The sequence below is a fragment of the Arvicanthis niloticus genome, chromosome 18, assembly GCF_011762505.2.
Source record: "Arvicanthis niloticus isolate mArvNil1 chromosome 18, mArvNil1.pat.X, whole genome shotgun sequence".
NCBI classification, from domain to species: domain Eukaryota; kingdom Metazoa; phylum Chordata; class Mammalia; order Rodentia; family Muridae; genus Arvicanthis; species Arvicanthis niloticus.
Window position 1 is genome coordinate 47,363,116 of NC_047675.1, and position 23,813 is coordinate 47,386,928.

A 23,813-nucleotide genomic window follows, 5' to 3' on the forward strand; every position below is an offset into this window, starting at 1 on the left:
ACATGGCGTGACTGCCCCTACTTAACCAGAAGCAGCCAAGGACACGTAAGAAAACCCCCAACTAGAACCGCCACAGAGCAAGCCTTGGGTTCTGGGTAACACATACTTTTTGTTTTTCTCCAGTGAAATCTGACGAGAGCCACCTGCATGCCCAGCTGCCTGGTCTCCACTGACCTTGTGGTTTCATAGTCACATCCACCACTGTCCAAAGCCTCTCATGACTAACAGAGGAGGTAACAAAAGGCCTGGGGCCCAATTCTACAAGAGACACTAGAGGTCAGGACCCAGCCTGGCAGCTCACTGCAGGTTCTGCTGCAGCTCACAACAAGCCAGCATTCTAAAGCCAGCTTGCAAGGGTCCTTCACCACACCACCTCTCCTGAGGGTACCGGCCCTTCCAGCTGTCAGGATAGGCCATCCTTATGTGGCTGCCATCTTCCTAAGGTGCCTCACCAGTAGGATGAGTTCTTGCCGAAGCCACAGAGGATGAACAGCCGGGGGGGTGGGGGGTGGGTGGGGGAAGGGCAGCCTAGAAGCATGCTAACACTGGAAGCTCTGGCAGGCGCTTCCAAAGGTCTGAGCTCTTGGTCTCTGCTCTTAGGAGACACTAATGCTGGGCTCAGACAGGGTTCCCAATCACAGATGCTAGCATGCCCCAGCACACAGGGTCTCCGAGCAGGTAAGCCCAGGCACACGGCCACACAGAAGTGTGACTGTCTAGAGGACTGTCTTCTCCCAGTCACCTACAAAGACCTTCACAGCATCCGCCGCTGACACCGCCAACACCGGGAGAGGCACCAGCACAGCCCTGAAATGAACGCATCAGGGACGTGGTGTCCAGCAGGGCAGGCCCTCCAGATATACATGTATAGAGGACCAAGGGAGAGCATGCGGCTGCTGGGGACAAGCAAGTGGCTGGCCTGACAGCTTAGCTCTACTGTTAGAGTAGGTGTGGCCTAGAGGTCATGGGGGCCAGAGTGGTGGCTCCTAGCAACCAGGACAGAAAAGCAGACCATGGTGGAATGCCCTTGTCCAAAATCTAGGCAAGCCAGTGAGGAAATGGAATCCCACAGTTCGCCTCCCAGCAGTGACTGTTTAGGTCATCGGAAGGGCACGGGTGCAGCAGAAGCCCGCCCCCACGACCCATGGTGGCTGCATTGTAACCCTAAAGACATTCGCTTGCTCCAGAGGACCTGCAGGCATCCATCTGATCCCTGTGCCACAGGCAGCCGCCATTCAGACTCACCCTGGCTCAACTCCATTTATTTTCCCACCATGCTAAACGTTCAACCTTCATCGCTACCAACAAATCAAATGTACAAGAATATGTTACACACTATACAAGAAGCGTCTCGGGGCGACCAGGACCCCAATGAGGAGGTCTGCGTTCATTTCTAAAGTGCATGCTTCCCCCACCCGGGGCCCCGGTGCAGCGTCTCCGCCCACGTGGAGGTCAGGAGGTGAGAGACTGGATGTTCTTGAGCATCTCGTCAAAGGCCTGTGGCGATGGCGCGTCAGCGTTCTGGAAGGTGGCCTGGACTCGGCTGTACAAGCTGAAGGACTTCAGTTCCAGCCAGAGAAACCCAAAGCGGTCCTCGTCGAACAGGACAAACACGCCGGGGGTGCGCTCAGGGCTCGTGAAGCCATGGCCGGCGATGAGGCCCGTGCCGTAGAAGCTAGAGAGATGAGAGAGAGCGCCATCAGAAGGGGCCCTGACACACCACACAGGGAACACCCAGTGCACACTACCACAGTGCAGACAGCCAGTCCCATAGCTCCCAGCCACACCATAGCAATTCGAAGGTGGGCGGCACCCAAGGAGGGCCTTGCCTCCCAGGGCCAGGGTTAGGCCCAGGTTCCTGACCGAATTCACTAGTAAGCACACGGGAGCCCTGGACACAGGCCAGGGCCCTGAGACACTTAGGTAGTCAGTGTGTAAGAGACCAAGACTTGCCTATTTGTGGTCCAGAAAATACTGTGCCAACTCAGGTAGGTGTGCCAGGCAGGCCCACCAGGAGCTTTCCCACAGCCCTCCCTGCACCTAGGTATGGATACTGCCTGAGGTTGCCCAACAGAGCAGAGAGAACGGCACTATGGATCAGAGGCTCCTCAGATGAGGGAAAGCATGTCCTTCTCCAAGCAGGCCAATTCAAGGCCATGGTACCTAGAGGGGGCCACAGAGACTCCCTGCCTCGGAGTGCAGGGGCCTGGCCCTCATTCATCTATGCAGAGCAGCCTGAATGACCAGGGTGGGCCCAACGTAAGCTGCAGGCAGTGGCCAAGGCTGAAGGCAAAGGCCGAAAGAACGCGAGCTGGTGCCTAGTATGCTCGCTTCAAGTCAGTGGCCCACAAGATGCAGCGTGGACAGGGAGGCAGATGTCACCTCTCAGCAGAGCTGGCACATATGACAAAAGCCACCAAGGGGCTGGCTGATCTCAAAGGCACCAGATGCAGCCAGTCGTGGGAGGAGAGACAGGAGTCAAGAAGCCCCAGTGAATGAGACGTGTACAGCAACACCACCTACAGGACGCCCGGGCACACTGCAGCAGGGACTTCCCCTGCTCCCCCTACTTGGGCATTTTCCTTGTCTCTCTCTTACCTGGCTAACCAAGTAAATTATCTTGTAATCCACTGGCGAAGCTTTGCCATCTGAGCCACCTGAAGTGGCTCGTGTCCTGGAACTCTTGGAACTCCCACTGTAGGTAATTCTAGGACGGGTGTTGTGATTGATCTGCAATGGTGGGTGCCTGCCCCACCCCACCCCACCCCCAGGCTCAGGGTTCAAATGCTGCTGGCACTGTGGAAGCCGGGAGCCCTCAGCAGATGGGGCTGAGTGGCAGGAAGGAGTTCACTGGGGGCAGCCTCTTTCCCGGTTCATTTGTTAGCTGCTTCTGACAAACACTTAGAGCAGGAACACAGCTGAGCCCCCATCACCACAAATGGCTGAAACCATGAGCCAAACCAGACCTTGAGGCAGTGAGATGGCCCAGTGGGTAAGGGTAGCTGCTTTTAAGATCTCCCACCCTGAACTCAAGCCCTGAAACCAGCATGATAGTGCAGAGAGCTGACTCTCAGATGTCCTCTGACCACCACATATACCGTGGCACATGCCCTCTCCCCCGGGAATAAATACACACACACACATACACACACACACACACACACACACACCGGGAACACCGGAAGCTGTGCTGGCTGAGAGCTGGCCCCGTGGTCCTTACCATAGCCGGCAGGTGCGGGGGTAATCCTCATTCCTTGAGCTGACACCCACAGGAAGCACAAACGGCTGTCCCTGCCCAGACGAGGCCGGCTGCTCAGCTGCCTCAGCTCCACTGCCAGGCTCTTTGCTGTCCTTCACTGGTGGCCCAGCAGGGCCCTTGGCTGAAGGCTCCCAGGCTGGGGCGGGGACCTCGCCAGCCTCCTGCTCCTGCCGCACCTGCTCTCGGACCTCCAGGACGATTCTGGAGAGCTCGTTGAAGTTCTGGAGATTCTCCACGTCCGGTAGCTGGATGCGGCGTTGTAGGTCAATCTCTACAGTCTGCTGCCCCGCGGGGATGTTGGGGTCACCCTGTGGAAAGGGCAGTTGACAACAGTAAGGAGACCCACAGAAGCCTCCCAGCCTGTGGAGCATGCTCAAGCTGTCAGGCTTTGTGCAGCGTCTCACAAAGGCAAGAGGGTCTGACGGCTCCCTCAATGAGCCAGCTCCCAGGATGGGCCAGTGACTCGAGGTGGCCGCTGCAACGCAGGCCCACACAGGTGCTCCTGGACCTAGAAACCCCCACTTGTGAAGTATGTGGACACTCCCAGGGTCTGGCTGGTAACAGACCAGAAGCTCAGTTTCTGAGCCTGTGCTGGTGGGATGCTAAAACCCCAAGGGGGCGGGGGGGCTGCGCCACCACACAGCTGGGACCCTGAGTATGGATCCTACCAGAGTCGTGTGTGGAGTTTCTCCCAGAACAAAGGGATATGACAGAGACCTAAGATCCTCCTCCCAGAACTCAGTGACAGGAGAATGTGGTGGCAAAGAGGCCTGGACAAGAAGCAGCCACGTGTACAGCCAGCTGTCCAGCGCTCAGAAGAGGGGCTTTATCTGAGGCTCAAGCCCAGCCTAGCCCACGACAGTGGCCGCACCAACATGAGCAGTGGGGAACCTGCTGAGGCAGAGGATCCCAGAAGCACTGCACAAGGGTGTTAGCCAGGCAGCTTGGGTGTGAGCCAAGTTGCAGCTTACCAGAACCTGGGAAGTCTGAGCTATCAGTGCTGGAGAGGGCCTAAAATCAGCATGCCCAGCAGTACAGGGCAGCCATCCACTGAAGCCTGTGCCTTCAGAGCACGGTGGACTCATGCCTGCCCCCAGGTGGTGTGACTGACTCACCGTGATCTTGGTGCCCCTGGCTCGTGAGCCGTGGAAGCTCAGCATCACGATTTCCAGCCCATGGCTGCCGTAGGTGCCCTTAAAGAGGCCGGGCTTGATGAGGTCGTCAGGGTGGCTGGGTGGGAGGTAGATCCGTCGGTAGGTCAGGCAGTTGCTGCACCGGGGAGGTAGAGGAAGCAAGGGCTCAGCTTGGCTAGACAGGCATCTTCCTGAGCAGCCACTCAGCTAAGCCACTTGCCCTAGGCCTAGGCACAGCCCTCCTGTCACTCGTGTGCATCTCAGAGCCTAGGAGGGCAAGCCCATGAGCACAGCACAGCTCAGCATTACCCTCAGAAAAGGAGCCTGGGCCCACAGCACTGGGAGGGGGGATGGCCAGGCAGGAGCCGGAGGCTAAGAAGAGGGACACGTGGCTTCGGCACACACTGGCCACTTGATGGCTGTGCTGGGGTGACACAAGACAACCGATACCACAGTAGGGATAAGAGATGGAGCTGTGCTCACAGCACCCACAGAAAGGGGACCTACACCCACAAAATGCAGAGTTTCAGGAAAGGGGGACTAAGTCTACAGTACCCACACAGAAAAGGAAGAAACAGAATGCACAGAATCCAAAAAGGGGAGACAACTGTGTTCACAGTACCCAGAGAGCGGAGAACTGTGTTCACAGTATCCAGAGACTGGGGATAGCATGGCCCCATAGGCAGGCCAGACTCTCCCTCCCACAGAGAGGCTGTACTCACAGCTACAGTGAGGTGACTACTGTGCACTCAGCACCGCAGGGCTGCACTCACTCGTACTGACTGGTGTAGATGAACTTCATGAGGATCAGCTCCTGCATGTGCTCATGGAAGATGTCTTCCAGCGTGCGACCCCACTCCTCCCTCAGCCACGTCCGAAACTCCTTCAGAGAACAAGGGCGTGGGAGTCACCAAGATGGAAGGGAGGGTCTGCTGTGTGGCGCTGAATGGGCTTCCGGGTGAGCAGGCTGGGGCAGGGGCTATAAGCACCTGGGGTTTGGGTCTGAGAATGGCCCTCCTGGGAAAAAACAGAATCCCCACCTTCTCAGGATGTACAGCCTCAGACTCTCAAGAGGGCAGCGAGGTCACAGGGACAGAACCCTTGCCCTGGGTGGCAGTGAGTTGGCCTGGCTGTGCCCACAGTGGAAGACAGCTCCACCCTGCACAGCCAGGAGACCTCAGGCACCTGGAAGAGCTCGGCCACCAGCCCAGCCCAGCCAGTGGGCCACCACCTGTGGCTGCCAATGAGGAACAGAGGGGGACCTCGTCTGACAGACGGGTGGATTCTCCTTTCCCACGACACTTGCTGAGACCATTCAATATATATTTAGAGAGAAGGGGCCTTCATAAACACAGCATGTGTGAGATGTGTGAGACACAGTAACTCATGTGCACTGTGCTGTCGTGTCCTGAAAGTCCCACTCACTCGGGACAGCTTCTGATCACTGAGGACAGTTTAGCCCCTGTTCAGGAACCCAGGAGACATTGTGGGGCCCAAAGGAAGCCAGAGATTCAGTGCAGCAGAACAAAACCATACAGATTTCTGCTTCCAGCATCCCGCACAAAGCGGGGCGTGAGAACAGTGTGTGCAGGGCCCGCTACTGTGCAGGCCACAGAGCAGCGCTGGATCGAGAAAAGGCATGAGGGCAAGTTGGGCGTGCTGGCTACAGCCACATGTACACTCTACTCCGTAAAGACCAAGATCCTCTGCAAACTGACCTGGAGCTCCACCGCCTCACACACACAAGCTCACCGCACTGAGAAGCCGGTGAGTGAGCCCACGCTGGAGCTCCACAGAAATGCAAAGAACCCAGACGCGGACGAAATGGGAAGACATCACAAGGTCTCCATACCACTCAGCCATGGTCAGACAGCTATGACATGAGGACCAGGGGGTGGGTCCCTGGAGCCATAAGACAGATGGGACCAAGATCTAGCCCACTTTCAGCAAGGGATATCCAAGCCCTGACTGAAGAAAGTCTCCGACCAGCAGAGCCTTCCATTACGACACACACAAGAGGCCACAGACACGACCACAAAGCAAAACCTTTTCTACCCCAGTGCTGAGGCAAGGGGTCAAGGCACGAACAGGGGCTCACCGTGCCTCTGTTTAAAGGGGAGGGCAGTCTGCAAACCAAAGATAAGGAAGGCTTCATAAAACAGAGGGACCCAAAAAAGTTTAACGGTCTTAAAATTAGTCTCCAGGGGCTGGAGAGATGGCTCAGTGGTTAAGAGCATTGCTGCTTCTCTGATGACCTGAGTTCCCGAGTTCAGTTCCCAGCACCCAGATCAAGCAGTTCACAATGACCTAACTCCAGCTCCAGGTGATCTGACACTCTTCTGGACTCTTCTGATAAATATCACACACACAAATTTTAAAAAGGCATGGGCAGGCATCTCTCTCTGTGCTGGAGGCTAGCCTGAGCTACACAGTAAGCTCCAGGACAGTCAGGCTGATAGTGAAACCTGCCCCACCCTCGAAATTAAACCTTTCATTACCATGGCTGTTCTTGTGGAGGGGCACAAGAGCATGTTTTTATTTTTAAAGGAACACACTTTTATTTATAAGACTCCAATAGGTAACATGAAATAAACCCAACTGAGTGGGAGAAACAAAGACTTCAGCACCACACTGAGCTACCTGGTCATTAGGAAAACTCCAGCACACCGCTCAGAGCCGAGGTCTGAAGCAGAGTGATCACCAGGGCAAGTCCCAGCTACACAAGAACAGCATCAGGGCCTAGAACCCAGCTCAGGAGTGACATTCATGTCCACCCACACTGTGCCTGGCACCTGGCGCCATCTTACGCCAGAGGCCCAGCACATGCACATCTACTGTGCAGCCATCCCTAGAAACCCAGGCCACCAAGTCCCCTGAGTGAGTGAAGAAAGCAGCTCTCAACAGCCCTCAGAGCCCCCGATTGCACATGGAGAAGCGGCTTCCCGCAGTCTGCATGGGCAGCCCCAGTAGGCAGCCTCCTCGCCCTACCCCCACCAGAAAGTGCAGGAAAGCACAGTGAGCGATTTCAGCCTGGTCAGAGAACATAGGCGGTGGATGTTTCTGTAAGGTGGACCGCAGGCACGCTGCAGAGACAGGGCTGGGGGGACAGTGCCGTGATTCCAACCGATGACCCTCACATGCTCTACCTAACCTAACAGGAGGCCAGGCCAGTGACCATAAGAAAAGGCAACCAGCCATGCAAACGTCTTTCCACAGCCTCCCTCCCAGACTCCAGGACTCACCTCCTGCCTCCCACCGGACATCCTGTGGTGATCTGTCTGGTTACACTTGGTGGAGAACTCATCCTTCTTCACGATCTGCAGTGTGACCATGGACGGGAAAAGACCAGGAGCAACAGTGAGTCCTAGTGTCCGCCAACCGCCCTCCCCACAAACCCACTGAGACCCAAACGTCCAGTCTGGTGGTGCAGGCCTGCAATTCCAGCCACCTGGGAGGCTGAAGCAGGAGACCCCAGGTTCTGCCTGAGTGAGAAGGTGAACCCCAGGCCAGGCTGGGCAACCCAGTGAACTGTCTCAAAGTAAAAGAGGGCTGGGGTACATAACTCGGCCTCAGTGGTGCTAGCTCTGACATGCTTGTGGTGGACCTGTGAGGACCTGGGTGGTAGTGAGGGGGCGCAGGCTTGTGATCTCAGAGCTGGGGAAGTATGACAGGCGGATTGTGATCTCAGAGCTGGGGAAGTATGACAGGCGGATTGTGGTCTCAGAGCTGGGGAAGTATGACAGGCGGATTGTGATCTCAGAGCTGGGGAAGTATGACAGGCGGATTGTGGTCTCAGAGCTGGGGAAGTATGACAGGCGGATTGTGATCTCAGAGCTGGGGAAGTATGACTGACAGGCGGATTGTGGTCTCAGAGCTGGGGAAGTATGACTGACAGGCGGATTGTGGTCTCAGAGCTGGGGAAGTATGACAGGCGGATTGTGATCTCAGAGCTGGGGAAGTATGACAGGCGGATTGTGATCTCAGAGCTGGGGAAGTATGACAGGCGGATTGTGATCTCAGAGCTGGGGAAGTATGACAGGCGGATTGTGGTCTCAGAGCTGGGGAAGTATGACTGACAGGCGGATTGTGGTCTCAGAGCTGGGGAAGTATGACAGGCGGATTGTGATCTCAGAGCTGGGGAATATGACAGGCGGATTGTGGTCTCAGAGCTGGGGAAGTATGACAGGCGGATTGTGATCTCAGAGCTGGGGAATATGACAGGCGGATTGTGGTCTCAGAGCTGGGGAAGTATGACAGGCGGATTGTGATCTCAGAGCTGGGGAATATGACAGGCGGATTGTGGTCTCAGAGCTGGGGAAGTATGACAGGCGGATTGTGATCTCAGAGCTGGGGAAGTATGACAGGCGGATTGTGGTCTCAGAGCTGGGGAAGTATGACAGGCGGATTGTGGTCTCAGAGCTGGGGAAGTATGACAGGCAGATTGTGGTCTCAGAGCTGGGGAAGTATGACTGACAGGCAGATTGTGGTCTCAGAGCTGGGGAAGTATGACAGGCGGATTGTGGTCTCAGAGCTGGGGAATATGACAGGCGGATTGTGGTCTCAGAGCTGGGGAAGTATGACAGGCGGATTGTGATCTCAGAGCTGGGGAAGTATGACAGGCGGATTGTGGTCTCAGAGCTGGGGAAGTATGACAGGCGGATTGTGGTCTCAGAGCTGGGGAAGTATGACAGGCGGATTGTGATCTCAGAGCTGGGGAAGTATGACAGGCGGATTGTGATCTCAGAGCTGGGGAATATGACAGGCGGATTGTGGTCTCAGAGCTGGGGAAGTATGACAGGCGGATTGTGATCTCAGAGCTGGGGAAGTATGACAGGCGGATTGTGATCTCAGAGCTGGGGAAGTATGACAGGCGGATTGTGATCTCAGAGCTGGGGAAGTATGACTGACTGGCAGAGTCCTATGGCTCACTAGCCAGACTAGCATAACTGGCCAGTCCCAGGTCACAGCGAGAGGCCCAGAACACAAGAGAAACAGCTTATAGATAACAGCAAAGAACACTTGAAGCCAGTCCCACCTCCACATGAACACACACACAAGCCCACAGGCATCCTCACAAGGGGAATGCACGCCCACCTGCATCCTCACACAGGTGAATGCACACCCACAGGCATCCTCACACAGGTGAATGCACGCCCACAGGCATCCTCACACAGGTGAATGCACACCCACAGGCATCCTCACACAGGTGAATGCACACCCACAGGCATCCTCACACAGGTGAATGCACACCCACAGGCATCCTCACACAGGTCAATGCACACCCACAGGCATCCTCACACAGGTCAATGCACGCCCACAGGCATCCTCACACAGGTCAATGCACTCACACCTGCATCCTCACACAGGTGAATGCACACCCACAGGCATCCTCACACAGGTGAATGCACACCCACAGGCATCCTCACACAGGTGAATGCATACCCACAGGCATCCTCACACAGGTCAATGCACGCCCACAGGCATCCTCACACAGGTCAATGCACTCACACCTGCATCCTCACACAGGTGAATGCACACCCACAGGCCTCCTCACACAGGTGAATGCACACCCACAGGCATCCTCACACAGGTGAATGCACGCCCACAGGCATCCTCACACAGGTGAATGCACTCACACCTGCATCCTCACACAGGTGAATGCACACCCACAGGCATCCTCACACAGGTGAATGCACACCCACAGGCATCCTCATACAGGTGAATGCATGCACACCTGCATCCTCACACAGGTGAATGCACACCCACAGGCATCCTCACACAGGTGAATGCACACCCACAGGCATCCTCACACAGGTGAATACACACACACCTACATCCTCACACAGGTGAATGCACACCCACAGGCATCCTCAAATACCCACCCAAATAACTTTTTTAGGGGGCAATGGTCCAGTGGGCTCTGGCACCCCCCTCTTCACACAGCCTCACACAGTGTGGGGAAGACCCTTCCCACCCCACAGAGCTGGACAACCACAGCCTGCAGCCACAGGATTATGGTAGAACTGTGACAGGCTGCAGGTGAAGGTGCCTGGCACCTAGCAGGCTAGCACTGGGGCTGTGACAGCCAAAGGAAGACAGCCCTTCACCGCACATGCATGTCACGTCACAGGGGACCCAGCTCTCCTCTACCTGGATGTGGCCATTGTGGGGCCCTTTGTGGCCATACATACACTCCACCGTGGCCGACTTCCTCTCCATCAGATGGATTCTAAATAGTGGCTTGAATCGCATGGGGTCCCCAACGTGGGGGTCATGAGGAGGCAGGTACATCCAGCCAATGATGAACAGTCCATCCACCTGCAGCAGAGGGACAGTAGTCACACCAGGCAAGTTGCTCTCTCTCAACAAGTGCACATCAAAGCCTGTGTCCTCGTACATGAGCCTGCAGCTTCTGCATCCAGGACTGAGGGCCCTGTGGCTCTTAAACAGGCCAGGGGCACAGACAGAAGACCAAAAGACTGCTTACAATAAACCTTTGTTTGCTTGGAAAGTAACATCAGGCCCTGAAAGGAAACCCTGGGGCAGCAGCTTCACTGCCCATCTCCCGTGTGGGCACTTCCTTCCTGCACAAGAACCACCACCAGGCCCCCACTCACCACAACATTCAGCAATCCTCCATACGGCCCAATATCTGGCTGCCACAGCCCCAAAATGTGTCTGTATCGGTGAAGCACTGTTGGGAGAGGAGGGACACAATTACCCAGCCCATTCCACTCACCCAGCATGCTCCCAGAGCAGATGAAACACCACCACCAGGAGCCACTAGAAGTGACAGTCCAGCCTGTGCCCGCCACCACAGCCACTGCTTCTGTTCACAGAGTGACAGCCGGGTGAATCAGGGTGTTTCTGAAGGCCCTGGAGTCCCAGGCGGCTACTGACCACAGCTTACACTCAGGTTAACCAGGCAGGACCACGAAGGGATAGGGGCCAGAGGCCTTGGCCTGGGATTCACAGAGAGGGACAGCCCAGCCTTTGGATACTGTTGAAGAAGTACTACCACCACCCCCAGGTCCAGACCAAGACCATCACAGGGATTCTAAAGACAAGGCGTGGGTCACTAGCTCAGGCCCCTAGATTTTTAGATACAGTGAAGCAGCCGTGACACATGCATGACACCTGCTTACACCTGAGCTACTGACAAGCAGCTCAGGGCCTCACACAGAACTCACACAGAAGGCCAGGTACAGGGCGCACTAATGTGGACATCTTACTGTGAGTGCACCAACAACCAGCCACACCCTCAGCAGCTCCAGTCAGTGAGACTGGTTAGCTGTGACATCCCCAGCGTTTCCAAAGAACTACAAGGCCACACAGGCTGCAGGCGCACCAGCCCCAGGGACCACAGTTCCCAAGGTGGCCTCATCAACTCTCTCTGAAGCCACAAGCACAGCACACAGCACACGAGCCTGGAGTACGGGGTAATGGGGGCACACGCCTAGGAGTGGCCGCCGTGTCATCCTGCAGCATGAGGAGGAGACAGCTTTGAGGGCTTGAGAAGGAAAAAGTAATGTTCTGCCATCGCCTACGGTTAAAAAATAATATAAAAGGAACAGCTGCTGAAATCACCCATTTCAGAATCATTTGAGAAAAAAAAAAAAAAAAAAAAAAAAACTGCAATCACACACATTAGTGACCTCGTGCTGCGGGAACAGGGACGACCTGTGGCGGATGACTCCATCTGGTGGGGCATTAAGTTACACATAAACCCTGGGAAGAAGCAACCAGCCCCCTCCCTTCCACTCACACCATCAAGAGAGCTGGACACCCAGAGAAGAAGCAAGCTGCCTCTCCCAGCAGCCAGTCTAGAGCTGCCTACGAAGGCCACAGAACCAACCCGCCTCCCAGGGCGAGTCCTGTGCTATCCAGAGTGACAGCCCAGGCTCGCCCAGAACAAAGCCAGTTCAGCAATATTCAGAAAAACAGCACAACTCCAAACATGGCCCCTGCCCACAATGGAAAAGAACTGAGTGTGTTTATGTCTTCAGTCTCTCTGCAGACCATGGGTGAGCCTGGGAGTGACCCCATACTTCCTCCTCCAAAGGAAAGATGCAACTAATAGTCCTGTCTCATCCTGGTTACTGGGTCACAGCCAGCAGTTCTCAGTGCACAGTAAGAATCAGAAAATGAGCTCACCCTGAGCGTCTGCTTTTAGACTTTCCTACGCGCTCCTGGCCACTCTGGAGGCGTCAGTGTTAGGGGCTCCTTAGGGAAGGGGAGGGGAGGGAGCTCTGTAGGGGGCTTCCCACCACACTCCAGTGTGCAGCCCAGGGATCTCAGGAGCCATCACATCCTGTTACCAAGTCTCTCCTGTCCCCAGACCACAGGAGCATCACCTGGCACCCAGTCACTCCAAGTGAACCACACAAAGAATGACAGACAAAGACAGAGGTGTCCCTCAATACTCTAATACACAGGCATTGCACAGATCTGTGGTACCTTGAGCCTGCCTGGGACAGTCCTACCCTCGGGACACTTCTCTCGGTTCTTCTCAGCCCATCCAGCCCAGGAGCCTGGGGTCCAAAGGCCTGTACACACAAGCCCCACCTCAGGCAGCAGCCCCTGTGAGTGACGAGAATCCAAGCAGGGCCAGGTCCCAAAGCCTTCATGTGGCAAGGCGTCAGAGCAGACTGGTCAGAGAGCTCGCTGAGAGCCCAGCTGGTACTACATGCCAGGAAGCCAGGGATGAGAGGGCAACAGGTCAGGGACTGAGCCAGGAAGGAGAGGGTAATGGTCAGGGGCTGGGCCTTATTTTCTTCTTTTCTGTCACACCATGGGCTACCAGGGGCTCACCACCAGGGATGCCCCTACCAAGTGTTGTGTGACTCAAATGTACTCGAACCTTGGCAGGACAGCCACCCCCACCCTACCACTCTGCTGCCAAACAGGAGGCTGAAATCCAGGCACTCAGCAGCACCTCCCAGTGATGAGGAAGAAGACTCTGCACTCTTCACAGACCTCTGGGAGGGCTGGGCGTCCGGGCAGTTCTGGAAGAATCTCACATAACCCTGCATGGGGCCAGCTGTTCTCTCATGGCTTCCCAGAGCCATGCTCTCTCCATGGGGCTGGCAGGACCTGTTGCTCTCTGCTCAGCAGGGAGGGCTGCTGGGCTCAGAACACAGTGTTCTAAAACCCTGTCCAACAATGTGTGGGAAGTGCCTCTTCTGCAAACTGCCAGTCTTCCCAAGCTCAAGCCCTGCCCAGGTCCCGTGCCCCGCCATGCCCAGGTCTTCCCGTACCCTGGCCATGACCTTGTCAGTCCACCTCTGTGCCAGCCAGTGTAAGCAAAGGTGCGTGTTAGCAGCTATTCAAAGTGGCCACACACTGCCCAGGAACACGACAGACAAAGGCAACATGTCACAAAGCTGGGACTGTCCCCACGGGGAGCTGGAACCTGGTGTCCAGACCTTGACAGCACTCTGGGAAATAAGTCACAAGTCACAAGTTTGTTGTTGCTTTTGTTGGACAGGAAACGGTCATTCGCAGCTTGTACGTTTGGGGCTTGTTGGAAGCAGGACTCGCCTCACACTTACTACACGGCCAAAGCTGGCCTTGAGCCGAATTCTCCCGCCTCCACCAGGAGCCGGTCGGGCAGGCAGGGCCATCCCAGCTCTGATCTTCCTTGACAGCTGAAATCCTCTCTCCCATCCTCACAGCGGCAAAGAAAACGTTCAGTCAGAGCCGGGGAAGCGGGTGGCTTTTAAAAAATCCATTATCATTTTATTTGTTTATGTGAGTACACACACACCACAGTCAGAACCTGGAAGCCAGACAACTGGATGGAGTCAGCTCAGGTAACCAGGTTTACAAGGCAAGTGTGTTTGTCCACCCCTCTTTTGACGTGGGGGACGGGGAGGGGAGGGACAGAACACTACACAGGAATTTTCTGTGTGCTCACATAGTTAACTGACAAATGTAGAGATTGGTTTACATTCTTCTGGGGTCTTTTTGAGGGGGTGGGGGGCCTTTATTTTGTTTTTGGTTTTGACAGTAGTCCCATTCTATACCTCAAGCTGTCCCAGAACTCACAACAATCCTCCTGCCTCAGCCTCTGGAGTGCTGGGGTGACACTGAGCCCAGTTACATGTTATTTTAGAATGGAGGAGTCTTAGAGGCCTTCTGGTCTCTGTTCTACCTGACTTTTTCTGCAACTGCCTTAAAAAAATATTAGTCCCTGCCCAAATCATCGCAACTGTGCTGTAGAGAGAGAAAGCACATCTTGGGCACTGTACAGATGCATCTCCTGTCAATTAAAAAGCCTATGGCCTATGGCTTAGACAGGAAATAAAACTGGGACATCCGGGAGGCAGAAAGGATTCTAGGATAGAGCCAGGCTGAGGAGATTTGCCCTGGAAGATGTGAGGGGACAGGCACATGGTACCTGAGCACAGGTAACCAGCTATGCGGCAGAATGGAGATTAGAATAAAGGGTTATTACAGGCAGGAATCTAAATCTTAGGCTAGAACAAGGAAGTAGCTTCAGGCATGATGATGACTTTGGGCTAAGACAGGGAAGTAGGCTCAGATATTTTGGTCATCCTGATAAGCCCTTAGAAACAGTGATCATAATCAGCAGACTGTTTATGGTCCTGCTTGTTCTTTGATTATCTGGGTTTATTGTTTTGCTTGTTCCTTAACTATTTGCATCTATTGTATTGCTAGTTCCTCAACCTAGGATTGACCTTAATACTTGCATGTAATTTAAATGGTATAAAAGCAAAAAAGGAGGAGGAGGGATGGGATAGGGGTTAATGGGGGCGGGGGAATGAGGAAAGGGGGTGGCATCTGAAATGTAAATAAATATCGAATAAAAAATGGGTTATCTTAAGTTATGATATAGTCAGAGAAGAGCCTAGCTATATGGCCAAGGTATCTGAAAATATAGTTTGAGTCTGAGTCTTATTTCTGGGAGCATGGGGCTGGGATTTAGAACCAGGCCTAACTTCTACAGTACTGCCCAAGCCCACAGAAGCTACTGTGGAACCCCAGCCCCTACACAGAGAGCCTAGGCTACCTCTCAGCACAACCCGCCACAGCTGCAGCAGAGCAAAGGAGCAAAGGCCGGTGGGAAGCGAGCGAGCCCGCCTGCCCGCCCGTGACCGCCCATGCAGCAACAGCAGCAGCCACAGTGGCGAGCAGGGCGTGAGGTACGTACGGCAGGTATACACATCTCTGTATTCCATGTGCTCGTAATCGGGGAGAATTTTCATGAAGCGTCCTGACTTCACGCGAGGGTTTATACCTGAACAACACAGCAGGAAAGGCTGAGGGTCCCCTCACACGTGAGCGGCTGCCTTGTGATCACATGGGAGTAGTTGCCATGTGACCTGGCCTCTTCTTCCTCCTGCTACTCCTACTTCTGGGGGGTCAGGCTGCACCAGACTGGCCTGGTCGGCTGCAGAGCACACTATGGGGCAGGTCTCCCTGTTTACTGCAACTGCTACAGCCATAAATTCAGGGGGCCCCTGTGGCCCCCTCACTCCCTTGTCATAGCTCACTGGGATCCAGAAGTGGGAGAGCAAAGTGGCTAACAGGCCCCTAGGGTTCTGTCCCTGCAGAGACATGGCCTCAAACTCTCTGTGTCCTCATGATGTGTGTTTTACACCAGTCACTGCTGAATCCAGAATGGCCTGTGCAGCCACCTGTTCAGGGACTCAGGCTGACTCTCCTTAGCCATCACCCCAGGTTTAGGAGTGTTTGCAGACTCTCAGCTCCCATATTTCATTGCGACTCACCACTGAAGCAAGCTCTGGCCAATGCAAAACAAACGCCCAGGTGCTAAGAAGCAGGCAGAGGCTGGCTCTGAGGCTGCAGCGTTTTCACAGAGCCAAACAGCAGAACTCCGCTGTCCTCGCCTTCCCGTCTGCCTCCTCCACACCACAGCGTCTCCAGACCCTGCACCCGGGAGGGTTCTCCACAGGACAGAGGAGCATAGCTCTGAGGAACGCCATCTGTGTGCGCTCTGTGCGCTGTCACGGGACACTGACACCTGGCTAACGTCCACAGCTGTGTCCCCATGAGGATGAGGCTGCTGGTACTTGCCACTCCTGAGGGGCAAGCTGTGCCGCTGGCTTGTAATGATGAGGGTCAGGCGGCCACACTCAGCAGTCAGAAAGGGTAGCTGTCACCTAAGATGTGACCATCAAGCAGCCACCTGACCAAAGTGTGGGAACCTGTGAGCCACACAGGTTCTGAAGAGAGGCTAACAGGGAAAGGGATGCTGAGATCTGGGAGGAAGAGACTCTGGGAAGTGAGGGAGATGATGGGAAACAGGACCAGGTTGACAAGCTCACAGAAGAGGGAACCGGAGCTGCAGAAGGACGGGGAGCATGGAGCAGAGGCAGCCCCTCTGAAACTGAGGGAGCTGACGAAGAACATGGCTCCACTTCTCCAGGCTGCAGGCCCGACTCAACTCCAGAAGGCAGGAGTGTTTGGCCGGAGTGTTTGGCCGGAGTGTTCATCCCCAGCCCACACTCTCAGCTTGTCCCCAACAGCGGTGCGAGCCGAGCCGCCGTTGGGTGGGAGTTACAGCACTGTAGACAACTGTTCACTGAGACAGAACCACAAATGCTCCCAAAAGGATATAAATGTTTGGGGTAACGGATGTGCCGTTCACCCTGATCTGGTCAGTGTACGTTGTGTACATGCACTGAGGTTACTACATCCCACAGATACACACAACTGTCATGTATGTTACAACAGAATATACAGGCTGGGATGTAGTCACAGACAAAGAGAGCGTTTGTTTGCCTAGCACTGAGTCCCCAGCAGCACCAAAGTAAAATATAGATTAAATAAACAGAAATGCAGGCCCTGGATGCCTTTAACCGTCATGAACTTAAAAGGAGGATGTCCAGGACAGCAGCAAGCATCAGCCCCACCGACAGTCATGGCTGCTGCTATCTGCTGAGCCCTGATACAAAAGAAGGTGCAGATGACAGAGGACTGACTCACGCTTTGCATAGACGTCCCGGCAAGACACGCCTGTGATCTCTAGCTTCCGCAGGTTCTCACAAACGCCATACTCTGCAACAAGAAACACGCTAGATGTAAAACCAAGAACTCGCAAAGCAGCAGACATGGTGACTGTGACAGGCGGGGACTCGGGGTTGACACTCCCTCATCGGCAGGGACCAGCCTTCACTTCACTGTGTGACCTGACTGCTCACAGATGAAGGCCCTGCTGCGCTGCAGTGAGAGCCGCCCACCTCTGCCGTCTGCTCTGCTATGGTCCAGCAACCTAACTGTACAGTGAGCTGAGGAACCCGGTACTCTGGAAATGGTGGTGGCCACTCGCACCTTTATAAGGTCTGTAATGCTGGTGTTAGGTCCCAGATGGCCAGAGGCCTACTTAATTCATAGTACGCCTGGACCTGTCCTTACAATAGACTCTGGAGAGCAGCACCCAATGTCCCTTTGGTAAGCTGCCCTAGTCCCCATGAGGAAAATGCAAATGGAATGCACTGTCCTTTCTGTCAAAGGGTTACAAAGGTTGTCAAATCTTCAGAGAAATCTGTAACGAGGCATCTGGCAGAAATCCCTCCCCAGTCGGCTCTTAGATCAAAGCAGGGCCAAGGTGCACCCTGCTCATGAAGGGCACTTTGCTAACAACTGTCCCTTTAAGTCAGACAGTGTTGTGAGAGGGTGAGGCGAGCTGTAGGACCTGTCTTTGACTCTGGAATAAAAGCCAAGTGGGGACCCCACTGAGAGTGGCTACTGGCTTCATTTGGCACAGCTACCCACAAACACTTCTACAGAAGGGAATCTTCTTCTCTGAATACTTTGGACAATGTGATTTTCTTGACACCACAGACCCATTTCTAATGCCACATCAGCACAAAGGTGCGCAGCACCCTCCCACGCCCTCCACCGCCGCCCTACCCCCACGGTCACCAGCCCACTGATGTGCGCAGCCGTCATCCTGCCACAGCCCCCACCCCACACCCAACTCATCTCAACCAAGCACCAGCCCCCTGCCTCAGGTCTCAGGTCAGGGGAAGGGAGGACAACCAGCACAGTTAATTGCACCAGCCCTTGTCACAGAGCAGCTTCTGCCCCCAGTGCTATCCCCAAGGGCTAGCCAGGACCCTGGGCCAGAACATCCACCCATGAGCCAACAGTGGGACCCGGGACGAAAGTGAGTGGTGAGCACAAGGTGTGAGAACAGGTAAGAAAGCTGGGCAGTGGTGGCGCATGCCTTTAATCCCAGCACTTGGGAGGCAGAGGCAGGCGGATTTCTGAGTTTGAGTCCAGCCTGGTCTACAGAGTGAGTTCCAGGACAGCCAGGGCTACACAGAGAAACCCTGTCTCAAAAACCCAAAAAAAAAAAAAAAAAAAAAAAAAAAAAAAACCAGGTAAGAAAGCCATGGGTCCCAGAGACAGCTAGAGCTCACACTTCCAGTGTAATACAATGTGCAGGGTCAGGCCGGGCTTCGTAGCACAGCCCCATCAGATGTTCACAATGGCCTCCCTTGTCAGGACTCCAGCCTTGCCACATGGCGGGACACCAGCATTCGGCTTTGACGATCCCCAGAGGCTGGTCTTTGCCCTCAGTAACAGATGCCCCAGCTCTGTGCTCTGATGGAGGGATCCTGCCAGTACTCACGGGCTGTCGGATGCAGGCATCCAGGAGGCTCTCGGGGCTCTGGTGGGGGCAGGGGCTCCAGTGTCATAAGCTTCCTCCCTCTACCCCAGGCCCCAGAGAGTACAGTCCCACTGTCCCACTCAGCATTCTCTCTCAGCTGTGTCTGGCTGTCCCCTCCAAGGCAAAGATCCAGGCAAGGTCCTGGCGTGTGTGTGTGTGTGTGTGTGTGTGTGTGTGCATGTTACTGATGAATAAACTTGAAGACTGAGTCACACAGGGGTCACAGCCTGGCTCCAAGGCTGCACACCTTGGCACACGCCACTGGTGAGCTCATCTCTCCAGCACACCAGAGGGATTCGGCCAGCTGTCTGTAAGGCCCCGCCTATTCAGCAGTTCTAACTGGAGGGAAGGGTGCTGATCAACAAATGTACAGAAGAGACAGGAAGTGAAGAGACCATGGGTCAGCGGGGCCAGGACGTGGGCATCTCAGTTGTGTGTCTCTGGCTCACCTTCCAGAAAGCCACCGACCCCCACAGCCCAATTACAACTTCAGAGGTGCTGAGCCAGCACAATGAGCCAGCAGTCTATCCTTGCAATTGATTGCTGCAGCTGAGTGACTCCGATAACGTCAGCTGAGAAGGGAGGGGCTGAGACAAAGGCAGTGACGTGGCCCAGACCCAGGAACCTTGAACTTGACTGCCTTGGAGGCGTCCCTGCCAACTGTGCCAGGAAGAACCAGAACCAACTACCAAGCACAGCTGCACTGGGTCTTACTGCACAGCAGGTGCATACAGTGGGGTGCCAGTTCTTCATGCTGTCTAACCTGAGTCTCTAAAGCTGCCTCCACTCAGGTCCTCAGGCCTACAACTTATCTGTGTGAAGTGCCTTCCAAAGCCAGAGGGTTCCGATGTCCAAGCTACACTCTATGGGGTAACCAACCATAGGCTGGTGGACATTAGATGCCCACCTGATTATCAGGGAGAAACACTATGTGGGGCCTCAGACCTTTGTAAAGAAACACCGACAGATTTGATCCAGGCACCAGACTAACCTCAAAGAGGAAATCTGATCACTAACAAGATTTAAGTTTGCAAATTTATCGTATACCTGAGGGCCTGTGCTCCTCCCCAGCACTGGGGGTTGGGGTGTCCCTCAGGCGGGCTTCCGCAGGACGGTGGCTGTGCCATATGGCCGAGGTGAGTGGCCAAGTGGGCAGTGCGCTCCGTGGTACCTGTACAGAACCCGTCCAGAGGTCAGGCAGCAGGGCTGTCCTGTAGGATTGTGACACTCTCTGCAATCCTTGAATCTCCCTGGAAAACAACCTTTCCACCAATCACCACTGAGCCAGAGCCTCAGGACACCTAACACTGTGACATTTGTTTTACTTTGTCCTTTATTTCTGTGAGATAGTCTCGCTTTGTAGTAGACCAGGGTAGCCCCAAAAACTTAGATCCGGCTCTCTGCTTTTTGCTGGTACTTTCTTTACTCTCAAAAAAGTGTAACTTGTGCTAGGGATGTAGCTCAGTGAGTAGAACCTGACAGAGCCAAGGCTCAGGGTTCAAGTCCCAGCACAGCACAAACCAGGCGTTGCGGCTATCCCAGCACTTGGAAGACAGAGGTAAGAGGATCAGAAGTTCAAGGTCATCCTGAGCTGCATAGTGATAGTGAGTCAGGGGCCAGCCTGGGCTAAAGAGTGAATTCCAAGCTAGCCTGGGCCACAGTGTAAGAAGACGTCTCAAAACTAAAAAAGGGCTAGGCTAGAGCTGGAGAGTGGCCATCCCAAACTCAGCAAAAGCTGTTAGGGTAAACAGAATTGTCCTTGCATCCCTCCAAGCCTGTGGCAGCCAGACTGAGGGTGTGGTTACCTGACCAATGATGGTGGCTGTAGGAACTGAGTGTGGGGTCTGAGGTGCACCACCCAGTGTGCAAAGCTGGATCAGAGTGGCATTTAGTGGGATGCCTGGTCAGCTGGAGCATCTATAGATGAGTGGGCAGCAGCCTCGTGAACGCTCCCAACACCCCGGGCTGCCCACCCAGTGTTGCCTGGGTGACGTCATCTTGCAAGTTCTGGAAGTTCTGAACATGACAAGCTGTCTCCCAGCAACCCTGACTCTCAGACTGGGCGGAGGCGAAGGCTACAAATGGAGCTCCCCGTCCACTTTCGGAGACCCCAGGTCTGCTCCAGAGACCAGCGGGCTGGGACCACTTTCCTCATCCTGCACCATCCGACTGACAGGCTTCCACACGGTGCACCCGTCATGAGGAGCAGTGACTCAGTCTGTCCCTTCTACAGCCTAACCGCACCAGAACTGAGAGCTGCCAGTCTGTGCCGCAGGACCGGTGAAGGCAGCCAGCCACTGTGGGTTTTTCCTTCTCACCCACCACCAGAGAAGAGCGGAGTCACAAGAGCAGAGTCATTCTGACCCCACCATTTCTCCTATCTGCAGACGGCTAAGAACGATCAATCCCACATCCTGGCACTGTCATCAGAAGCTGCCCTTAGCCTGGCTCCCACGTCAGACCCTGAACAGTAGCTAGGTGGTACCCTCCCCCGCTTCCAGGAAAGCTAATAAGTGCTCACTGAAGGTAGCAGGCCAACCTGGTTTGGATTTTTGTTTTTGCACGGTGCTAGGGATGGAGCCCTGAGCCATCTCAGCCCGGTGCACAGTGCTCCTTAAGTAATGAATTTAACGCTGCAGGTTGGCAGTTTTTCTTACAGTAGTGAAGAAGTGGTATACAAGAAATTCTCCTTGAGAACCACCTACCCCTCAAAAGGCAGCACAGTTGCAGGGCAGTGGTGGCGCACGCCTTTAATCCCAGCACTTGGGAGGCAGAGGCAGGCAGATTTCTGAGTTCGAGGCCAGCCTGGTCTACAGAATGAGTTCCAGGACATCCAGGGCTACAGAGAGGAAACCCTGTCTCAAAAAACCAAAAAGGCAGCACAGTGGCAGGGTGTGTTCATGAGCAGAGAACAGGCAATCTACACACCTGCTTCAACTTAGACTCAACATGGTCCAGCGTGTCTGCGAATAGGCTCGTTCCTGAGGAACTAAGGGCAGGGTCTCTGGAGATGCCATGCTCCTTGTTTATATGGCCCACATAGCAGCCGAACACTGCGGGTCTGAGGGAGGTCCCTAAATCCTGGCACAGACATGCAGAGAAACTTCTCTGACCCTAAGTGGACAATCTTTGAGGGACTGACACTGTAAACCAACAACCTGCAAACACCATGAGATTCCGCTTCTGAACCCTGAAGCAATTGAAGCATTGCTTACATAGACACGAGCAAAACGAGGGGAGTGCGGGGGGCAGCACTGAACCCCAACACTGCCTGTGATGGTTTGTATATGTTCGGCCCAGGGAGTGGCACTGTTAGGAGGTGTGGCTCTGTTGGAGTAGGTGTGTCACTGTGGGTGTGGGCTTTAAGACCCTCATCCTAGCTGCCTGGAAGCCAGTATTCTGCTAGCAGCCTTCAGATGAAGATGTAGAACTCTCAGCTCCTCCTGCACCATGCCTGCCTGGATGCTGCCCTGTTCCCACCTTGATGATAATGGACTGAACCTCTGAACCTATAAGCCAGTTAAATTAAATGTTGTTCTTTGTAAGACTTGCCTTGGTCATGGTGTCTGTTAGCAGCAGTAAAACCCTGACGCTGCCTCAGTTTGCAGGGACAGTTCTAGGGAGGGCAAGCCGACAAATATACTTCAGGGATGAGCCTGCCATCCCTGAACTGAGCTCAGACACCTAAGGGAAATTTGATTTTGAGACGAACATTTGCAGGTCTCCTGGAACGTGACCTTACTTACAATCGGCACGGACTGACCTCAGACCTCTGGTCCTCCAACCTCTGTCTCCTGAGTGTTCTGATCACAGGTAGGCGCCTCCATGCACAAGCTGTTACATATATTTTTACTCCAACAAATAAAAAGCAAAACAAAATAAAATCTACCACTTCACTTCAAATACTACAGAAAAGTTTAATGATTAAAAAAAAGAAAAAAATAAATAAAATTTTTTTTAAAACGTCAGGCAGTGGTGCATGCCTTTGATCTCGGCAGTGTACTCCAGAGGCAGATGGACCTCTGTGAGTTCAAGGCCAGCCTGGTCTACAGAGTGAGTTCCAGGACGGCAAGAGACACACAAAAAGGAAGGCGGGCCAGGTATGATGGTGAAGACCTTTAATCCCAGCAATTGGGGACAGAGGCAGGAGAACAAATCTCTATGAGTTTGAGGCCAGGATAACCAGAAATGCACAGTACAACCCTGTCTCAAAAAAAAAAAAAAAAAAAAAAGAAAGAAAGAAAGAAAGAAAAAAAGAAAAAAGAAAAGGAAAGAAAGAAAGAAAAAAAGAAAAGGAAAGAAAAGAAAAGCTAGGGCTGGAGAGGAGAAGACTCAGAGGTTAAGAGCACTGGCTGCTCTTCCAGAGATCCTGAGTTCAATTCCCAACAACCACATGTTGGCTCACAACCATCTGTAACGGGATCCAATGCCCTCTTCCAGTACATCTGAAGACAGCTACAGTGTACTCATATAAATAAAATAAATAAATCTTTTTTTAAAAAAATGAAAGAGAAAAAGAAAAGCTAGCATAGGCTATAATCCTAGTATGGTAGAGTCTGAGGCAGGAGGATCACCTACGGAACCAAGGCCAACATATGGCTACATAGTAAGTTCTAGGCAAGCCTAGCCTCACCTACATGAAAGAAAGTGGGGTATACCAAAGGGGGCTGGGGGTGTTAAGGGAAAAATATTCCATATATTTTAACAAGAAAATGTCCAAAATAATTATTTAAAAAAATACTTTGAAGTCAGGTGTGGT

At 53.9% G+C, this 23,813-nt stretch overlaps 1 protein-coding gene across 5 annotated transcripts in view; it reads right to left on the bottom strand.

Annotated features, from left to right (window-relative positions):
• Positions 1–1,246: 1,246 nt before the first annotated feature.
• Fbxo31 (F-box protein 31) overlaps positions 1,247–23,813 on the bottom strand; it is a 30,094-nt gene continuing 7,527 nt past the window's right edge. Inside the window, exons 1-10 of one of the 5 annotated variants that reach the window (XM_076915979.1) lie at positions 19,016–19,170; positions 17,365–17,436; positions 15,566–15,652; positions 11,010–11,086; positions 10,543–10,710; positions 7,635–7,709; positions 5,166–5,275; positions 4,375–4,528; positions 3,221–3,567; positions 1,247–1,675 (exon numbers count right to left, since the gene is read on the bottom strand). In XM_076915979.1, coding sequence (XP_076772094.1) covers positions 1,453–1,675; positions 3,221–3,567; positions 4,375–4,528; positions 5,166–5,275; positions 7,635–7,709; positions 10,543–10,710; positions 11,010–11,086; positions 15,566–15,652; positions 17,365–17,436; positions 19,016–19,082 — 1,380 coding nt within the window. In that variant the 5' untranslated portion in view covers positions 19,083–19,170 and the 3' untranslated portion in view covers positions 1,247–1,452. Of the gene's footprint in view, positions 1,676–3,220; positions 3,568–4,374; positions 4,529–5,165; positions 5,276–7,634; positions 7,710–10,542; positions 10,711–11,009; positions 11,087–13,943; positions 13,963–15,565; positions 15,653–17,364; positions 17,437–19,015; positions 19,171–23,813 lie in introns of those variants that run through there. The other 4 variants (XM_076915978.1, XM_076915980.1, XM_034522577.2 and 1 more) reach the window with 4 other exon arrangements.